General features: G+C 39.8%; 1 protein-coding gene across 1 annotated transcript; it reads right to left on the bottom strand.

Moving 5' to 3' along the window:
• Positions 1–3,781: 3,781 nt before the first annotated feature.
• LOC123856574 (olfactory receptor 10S1) lies at positions 3,782–4,759 on the bottom strand. Its single transcript, XM_045892737.1, has one exon. The coding sequence runs from the start codon at positions 4,736–4,738 to the stop codon at positions 3,782–3,784; it is 957 nt and encodes a 318-aa protein (XP_045748693.1). The 5' UTR covers positions 4,739–4,759.
• Between the last annotated feature and the right edge of the window lie 3,619 nt (positions 4,760–8,378).

The following is an 8,378-nucleotide window of genomic DNA, read 5'->3' as shown; positions in this document are numbered from 1 at the left end:
AAAAATGTCATCATTTCTTTTCAAGAAGATTTGGGATGGATGATACTGTTGTGGTCATCTTTGGAAAATACAATCTGCCTCAATATCTCAGAATTTATAAACCTTTATTGAGGGGTTTAAAAAGAGAAAGACTGAGAGAGAGAGAAAGGGAGAGAGAAAGAGAGAGAGAGAATTATCTAAGTTCAAGGAGTCCTACTCAAACTTTGGGGCATCCTTATTTCAGCATGAACCTCCCTTAATTAAAGAGTGGTAAAACTGGTTCTTGAACATCTGACTCCTAAGCTTACACATTTCTACAACATTCTGGGGAAATATTACCTTGTCATAGCTTCTCTAAATCTGTGCTCCCCCAATTTTAATGTTTTCAAATATTACCCTAATTTACATAGCACAACCGTTAGCAATCATTAAAATGGGAAGTGGATATAAGCTTGGCAATAAAAACTAAGTAACAAAATATTTTCAAATATTATTTTATTAAATTCTAGCATTGCTTGTGAGGGGGATACAACTATATGTTTTACAGATTTTCACATTATTAAAACAACGTTATTGAAATCATATATCACTTGCATATTCATTATTTGAATGGCATTGCTGCCATGGAAGTCCTTCATTCGATGAGGCTAGTTAGTCCACCTGATCAATTTCCTTTGCACACTCTACCTTCAGGAGTACTGGTGAACTTCTCCCTCAGAAGCTCCATGCCATAGATGACTAAGAGTAAGGACGCTTAGTCACTCTTGTAGCATGTTCTTCTCTGCAAGTTATCCCGCCTAAATAATAATGCTTTTGTTTCCTGTCCCTTTTCCATATTCATAAAAAAGGGAATATCAGTCTACGCCCTATTGGCATTGCCAGGGGGCTGAGAAAATGATAGCCCTATGCAGTTGTCCTCCTTTTGTTAAGTATTGCTTTCATTTTAATTAATACTGAGTAATTCTCTAGTCTGTTTCCCTTAAATTTCAAGTGAACCTGTAATGTTATAAATATACCAAGTCTCCTAAATTTAAAAATCCACCCTAAAGATCAAAATATCTAAAAGGTGAAAATAATCAGGAGGAACAATTTGTCTCTTTTCCCTACTGGATGAAAAACCAATTTTCTGACTTGATACCTTTATTGTGAAGAATGGATAGTTTCTTGTTTGATTTTCAGATCTTGAATATTGAGTTGAACAAATATTTTATAGAGTTAACCTTTGGTTGGGACATATACTAGGTATAAGGGGTCTGTGCTCTTAAAGTTCTTATAATCCAGTTATGCACATGACACATTCAATAACTATGTAAGACAGGATAGCTTTAGTGCCATTGTTGAAGCTATAATAAATCAGTGTGATGAAGAATCCATGCTGACCGGGTCAGATATGAAATGGAGGAGCAGAGTTTGAGAGAGCGAAGGATTCTCACTGGGTAGACAGGTATAGAAGGGTTAGGGCCAAAGTTGAGAAGAAGGGACTGGAATACTATAGGCACAGTCTTCTTCTGTGATGTATCCTATTATATCAACACAGCAGCCATTTGACGAGATAGAGGAATGCTTTAGGACAGAACCATACCTTGTTTTAGCTCTGCCTCCCATTCTATGTTTGGCTCTCCCTATATTCTTTTTTTTTTTTTTTTAAGATTTTATTTATTTATTTCAGAGAGAGAGAGTGAGAGAGAGCATGAGAGGGGTAAGAGTCAGAGGGAGAAGCAGACTCCCCGCCGAGCAGGGAGCCCGATGCAGGACTCGATCCCGGGACTCCAGGATCATGACCTGAGCCAAAGGCAGTCACTTAACCAACTGAGCCACCCAGGTGCCCGGCTCTCCTTATATTCTTAAAACCTACTCTACGGGAATAATGAACTTCTCTGGGTTCCTTCTGGCCTTCCTACAGATATATCAGTAACTCTGAGATACTAGAACAAAGGAGATTAGCTCTGAATTTTGGCTGAGTGCTGCATCTTCAATGCATTTCTTCCTTTTTTTGATGTATTTTTTCCCTTCTGGAAATGCCAGTTCAGATCCTGCTTTTATGGAGGATGAGGTACTATTTAAAGATCAGGGAATCCTTATCTCAAAGAGGAGTGCCCTTGGTTCAAGGTCTAGCATGATGTTGAGACCTCTAATGTAATTGGGAGTTCATAAACAGTGAAGGCTAGATTCAGTTCTCTCTAAGGTATTCTGGTATAATTGAAATGTGGGGTCTCTGAAGTGATACAGATGTGAGTTGAAATCCTGGCTCAACTATTACTGGTTCCATGACCTTGGAAAAGTTATGTCACCTCCTTCAGTCTGTTTCCTTGTCTGTATAATGTGATTAATAACATTGTCTTAAAATATAGTTCTAAGGAGGAATAATATAAAGTAACAGGCACAGTACCTTGTACATATATGTGCTCAAAACGATTATGGTCACTATTCCAATGCTAACACTCTTTCGATTTGTTCCCTTTACAATACCTCTAACATAATTCTGTAAAATGCCTCTCCATCTCCAATGATATCACCCAAGTTAGACACTGTTTCTCTCATGTCTAGGATGTTATAATGGTCAATTAACTGGTCATTCAACCATTTGTCTCTTTTCCTCTCTCTTCTTACTTATCCCATGTTTTAGCATTTATGAATGTGGCTGCTTCTTTTTCCTATAGAAGAACAGGAGAAATAAAGCAGCAGAATGCCTGGTGCATAATCCAAACTATTTTTTTTAAATTTTTTATTGTTATGTTGATCACCATACATTACATCAATAGAAACTCTTTAGTCTGACATTCAAGGCCCTTTTTCAGTCCATAGAGTACTTCTGGGTCATTCACAGACTTTTTTGAACACAGCACTGCTCCACCCACTTATATGGCAAGCTGCTCTAACTAAAGCCTTGAGTTATGATTTGTTACCTTGGAGTCTAGAAATATATATATTTTGTGTGATGCTTCCTCCGTGTTCAATGAAGATATCAAAACCCTGCCAATTCTTCAGAGATACTTTGAACCTTAGCTTATATAATAAACTCTCTTTGACATGCTTAGCAGACTTGGTAAAAAAAAAAGGGAACATTTATTTTACACTAGGCACTTAACATAATTATATCATTTAGTCCTCATAAAATCCTACAAAGTAGTTATTTTTAACCTTACTATTAATAGAGGACATTGAGACACCAAGTACTATAAAATTTGCCCAAGATTCTACGTCTAACTGACTGGTGGGATCAGGATTAGAATACTGGTAGCTCTAACTTCAAAATCCATGTTATTTCAACTACTTTGTTATGTACCATCTTGAATGGGAAAGTAAAGATAATGACACTTTCTAAGTGACCTTGAGCAAGTCACTTTTCTCTGTGTAGTTGTATTTTACCATCTTAAAAATGTGGTTTGTTCTCTCAAGCTAGGTGATACATAGGTAAAGTCTCATTTATTATTTGTTCATTTCATTTTGTTATCAGTATTCTTTAATACTGATATTTATTTAATCAAATTATTGCATATGAAATAAAGAATCATTTATTAAAACAAGTGAAGGTATGAACAGCATTTCACATACCTCTGAGCCATGGAACTTAGATCTTGAAGATACTCTCAGACAACCCCTACACTGTCCTTCCATTTTATAGATGGAGAGTTTGTGACTGAGACATTGAGAAATGTCACTTGGCCAAAGGGAGGGGGGGAAAGTTCGTGGCTGAGCTGAAACTCAGTCGCACTGATTCCCACTTGAATGATTTTCCCTTCCCATCTTGCTATGGGAACAGTTGTTTTCTTGGCAGGCAAATAAAGAGTCCCAGCACAGGTCAGGAGGGTGGGCTGCCTGCTGGAGGATCTCGCGAGCCTCGTCCTAGAAGTCTTTGCAGAGCCCGCTTGACCTCCTTGTTCCGCAGAGTGTAAATGAAAGGGTTGAGCATGGGAGTGACAACTGTGTAGAAGACAGCAGGGGCCCCAGCTCCTGCCTCCCCGGAGTGAGGCTGCAGGTAGATGCAGAGAGGTGGCTCGTAGTACAGAGGCCCCACTGTGAGGTGGGAGGTGCAGGTGGAGAAGGCACGGCGCTGCCCTGGGCGGTGCGGATCCGCCACGATAAAGACGTAGGATACAATGATGAGGATCAGGCAACCTGCAACCACAACGCCAGTGTTGGCCAACATGACAAGCTCATTAACGGTGGCATCTGCGCAGGCCAGCCTGAGCACCGGGGGGATGTCACAGAAGAAGTAGGCAATGTGGTGGGGACCACAGTAGAGCAGGCGGAAGGTGAGGGAGGTGTGGATGGCAGAGTGCACAGCACCTACAGCCCACGTGAGTCCAGCCAGTCCTGCACACATCCATCTGTTCATGGCCACTGGGTAGTGTAGGGGTTGACAGATAGCTAGGTAGCGGTCATAGGCCATGACCGGGTGTAGGAAGCACTCAGTGCTGGCCAGGAAATGGAAGCAGTAAAGCTGTACAGCATGGCCCTCAAAGGAAATCACCTTCCCATCCACAGTCAGGAGGCCCGCCATGATCTCGGGCACGGTCACTGTAGACAAACAGGCATCCAGGAAGGAGAGGTGCCCCAGGAAGTGGTACATAGGGGAGCAGAGGTGAGGGTCAGAGCCCACAGTTATGAAAATGCGGAGGTTCCCGGTCAAGGTAATGCTGTAGATGAGGAGGAAGAGGAGGAAGAAGAGGGTAGGATGTTCAGCTGTGTACATCAGACCTTCCAGACAGAAGTGGCTCACCACAGTCTGGTTGGGGTCTTCTGTCTCCATGGCCATCTTTTCACACACAAAGTGGTTAGTTATCCCCCTTTGTAACAAAACTGACATCAACAAACATAATAAACAGCCATTCCTCTTGGCTGAAATGTCATTAGCCATTGGGTGATGCCGGCTTGGTCTTGCCCCATAAATTAGAGAAAGATATACAGGTTCATTTCACTCTTTTGACATGTTCTAGTGTTTTCTTGTGGTTGTTTCAAAAATGAAACTTTCTTTCTTTCTTTTTTTTTAAAAAGATTTTATTTATTTATTTGAGAGAGAGAGAATGAGAGAGAGTGAGTACATGAGATGGGGAGGGTCAGAAGGAGAAGCAGACTCCCTGCTGAGCAGGGAGCCTGATGCGGGACTCGATCCCAGGACTCCTGGATCATGACCTGAGCCGAAGGCAGTCGCTTAACCAACTGAGCCACCCAGGCGCCCCCAAAAATGAATCTTTCAACATGGGGGATCCACAATCCTTTGAGGCACATAAAGGACTGTAACAATTACTTGGAGAAATGCATTCCCTAAATAACAGCAATATAAATATGGATTGGAAATCTTATTCTCATGGACCATATCTTTTTTGCAAATATTTCAGAATTGTGATGCCTACACTCTCCTAATTTACTCTGCCATACTGCAGATGTGGATAAGCAGGCTCTTATTGCCATGTGACACTAAGGAGTTATATCCCATTCTTGGAGGTGAATTGCCCAGACTTTGGGTGCTGTTACATCAGCCAGGAACCCAGCAGTTCCATCCATTCTTCACTCAGGGAGTTCTTCGGAATTAACGGCCACCCATAGCCACGTCTCAAGTGTATGACAACAAAGCCTTAGAGAATTGGCTGAATAACTAGAAGGACAAATTGTTAAGTACATTTCTTGCTGTTCCTGTAAATCTCTGTTTCAACCTTTTGGAAAATGTATACCTGTGCCTTTATTGTTGAGCTGGAATTGAAATCTAGGAGTTTTCTTCAATTCTTTCCATCCTTTATCTCCTAAACCTATTTAGATTGCATTATGTGAAAAATTTCTTTAAACTCCTGATTTCTAGGGGCACCTGGGTGGCTCAGTCAGTTAAGCATCTGCCTTCAGTTCAGGCCATGGTCCTGGGGTCCTGGCATCCAGCCCCGCATCGGGGTCCTGGGATCCAGCCCCGCATTGGGCTCCCTGCTCAGTGGGGAGTCTGCTTGTCCCTCTCCCACTGCTCCTTGTGCTCTCTCAATCTCTCTCAAATAAATAAATAAATCCTTAAAAAAATAAACTCTTGATTTCTATTGTAGCTTCAATTCTCATGGACCTAACCCTGCCTGTGAATATTTTATACCTATATTTTCACAATGGTTTTATGTTCCATTTCTCTCCCAGTTCCCGAATGTATCAAATGGTTCTGTATTCAGCTTCTTTGTCAGTCTTCTTACAGTAACATTGTTTAATTTTTCTCTGCTCTTTACTGTTCACCTCTGCCTAAGGCATAAAAAGTATCGCTCTCTGATATTCAAAATTACCTATACATTGTTTCCATTATTATCACAAAATCTTTATCTCCTACAATCCCCTAAAGAAATATCTCTTATGTAGGGATGCTCTTTGCCTCATCTTCTATGCAATTTGCCATAATCTCTCCTTGATCTCCTCACTGCATTCCATTTTTGAACATGAATGAAATTCATTTAATCTCTTACAAATCTACTCTCTGTACTTAAGTTTGAAATTAATTCCTCTACAAGCCCTTTATGAATATTTTATCTCACACTGGTTTATTCATTCCTGAAACCTATGGTATTCACGATAACTATAAATAAATACCTAAGCATGTAGTGTCTCGACGACTTTAGTGTTCCACGTGCGTATGTCACGTCTTCCCACGAGGAACACAGGGAAAATATCTTATGCCTTCTCTAGTTTCCCATGAACATTTTGGGGATAAAGCAGTTGAAATATTAAGAGGGCAAGTTTATTTCGATTTTTATAAACTTAAATTTAAATCCCTGGTCAGGCAGGCACTCATTAGCAGAAAGAGAGGGATCATGGTGCTTAATTTCTCCGTTCCTCCATTTCTCAAATTAAAAATGGGGATATCATCATTTGTGATAATTATTATTTTACTTAGAATGTAGCAGGACACATAACATATGACCTTACATTTATTCATTTTCACTAATTTATTCAATGCGGTAATGGAGTAATCCCTATTTCACAAGAAAGCCCATTTCAATGTTGGGTAGATCAATATATCATAATGTCCTTTATATCAGTGGTAGATACGTATCCCTGATATTTTAACCAATTTAGTTTAAGATTTTCTCTCATCACACCCACTAGAATGGATGTCCTATATATATATATGACATATGGTAAGAAGTGTTACTGGATGTAGAGAAACTGAAACCTGTATACATTGCTAGAGAAAATGCAAAGTGGTATACCCACTTTGGAAAACAGTTTGGCAGTTACTTAAAAAGTTAAACATAAAATTACCTAATGATTTGGCATTTCCATTTTTAGGAAGCTACACAAGAGAAATGAAAACGTGTGTCCATATAAATGTGATTGTTTATAGCAGAATTATTCATAATAGCCAAAGCCTTGGAAACAATCATGTTTGTTGTTCATTGACTGGTGAATGGATTGAAAAAAAAGAGTATATTCACACAATGAAATATCATTCAGCAATAAAAAGGAACAAAATACTAATGCAGTTCATGAAATGGATAGAACTCAAAAATAGTGTGCTAGGGGCACCTGGGTGGCTCAATTGGTTAAGCGTCTGACTCTTGATGACTGGCTCAGGTCATGATCTCAGGGTCGTGAGACCGAGCCCTGCATCAGGCTCCGCAATGGGCATGGAGCCTGTTTAAGATTCTTCCTCTCCCTCTGCTCCCTTCCCCCACCCCTCTCTAAAAAACCAAACCAAACCAAAGCAAACAAACAAAAAATGGTGGGCTAAGAGAGAAGCCAGACACAAAAGGTCACACATTGTATGCTTTCATTTTGACAACACATCCTGTCAAGACAAGTCTTTAAAGAGAGCATGTAGATTAGTGGATGCCTGGGACTGGGCTGAGACGGGGAATGAGCACAAATGGTCAGACAGATCTTTCTAAAGTGATGGAAATGTTCAAAAATTGGATTGTGGTAATAGTTGTGTAACTTTGTAAATTTACTAAGCATCATTGAATTGTATACTGAAATAGGCTAATTTAATGGTTGCAATGTATACTTAAATAAACTGTTAAAGAAAGAAATCTAAAGAAGGAAAGTCTGCTGAGTGACACAAAACATGATTTAAATAAATGGAAAGATATTGTTTGCTCAAGGATGAATATAATAAAAAATTTACATTCCTTCTAATTTTTAAGCCTGTTTATTTTGAAATGTTCAATTTATAGCAAAGTTTAAAAAAATGATAAGTTATGGGAATAAAAGGCACAGCATAAGGAATATAAAAAAACAGAACACAGGACACCTGGGTGGCTCAGAGGGTTAAGCGTCTGCCTTTGGCTCAGGTCATGATCCCAGAGTCTTGCCTGCTCCAACCTCTGTTTGCTTCTCCCTCTGCCTGCCACTCCCCCTGCTTGTGCACACACACTCTCTCTCTCTGACAAATAAAATCTTTTAAAAAAGCAGAACACAATTTGAAATCTGAATGA

Source organism: Mirounga angustirostris, unplaced genomic scaffold (genome assembly GCF_029215605.1).
Source record: "Mirounga angustirostris isolate CCGP_5_RB_7025 unplaced genomic scaffold, mMirAng1.0.hap1 SCAF_13, whole genome shotgun sequence".
NCBI classification, from domain to species: Eukaryota; Metazoa; Chordata; class Mammalia; order Carnivora; family Phocidae; genus Mirounga; species Mirounga angustirostris.
The sequence above is the reverse complement of the archived record's forward strand: the minus strand, read 5'-3'. Positions and strand labels throughout refer to the sequence as shown.

Bases quoted from the DNA above. Each gene is read 5' to 3' on its own strand.
- LOC123856574 (XM_045892737.1), bottom strand. From the start codon at position 4,738: ATGGCCATGGAGACAGAAGACCCCAACCAGACTGTGGTGAGCCACTTC.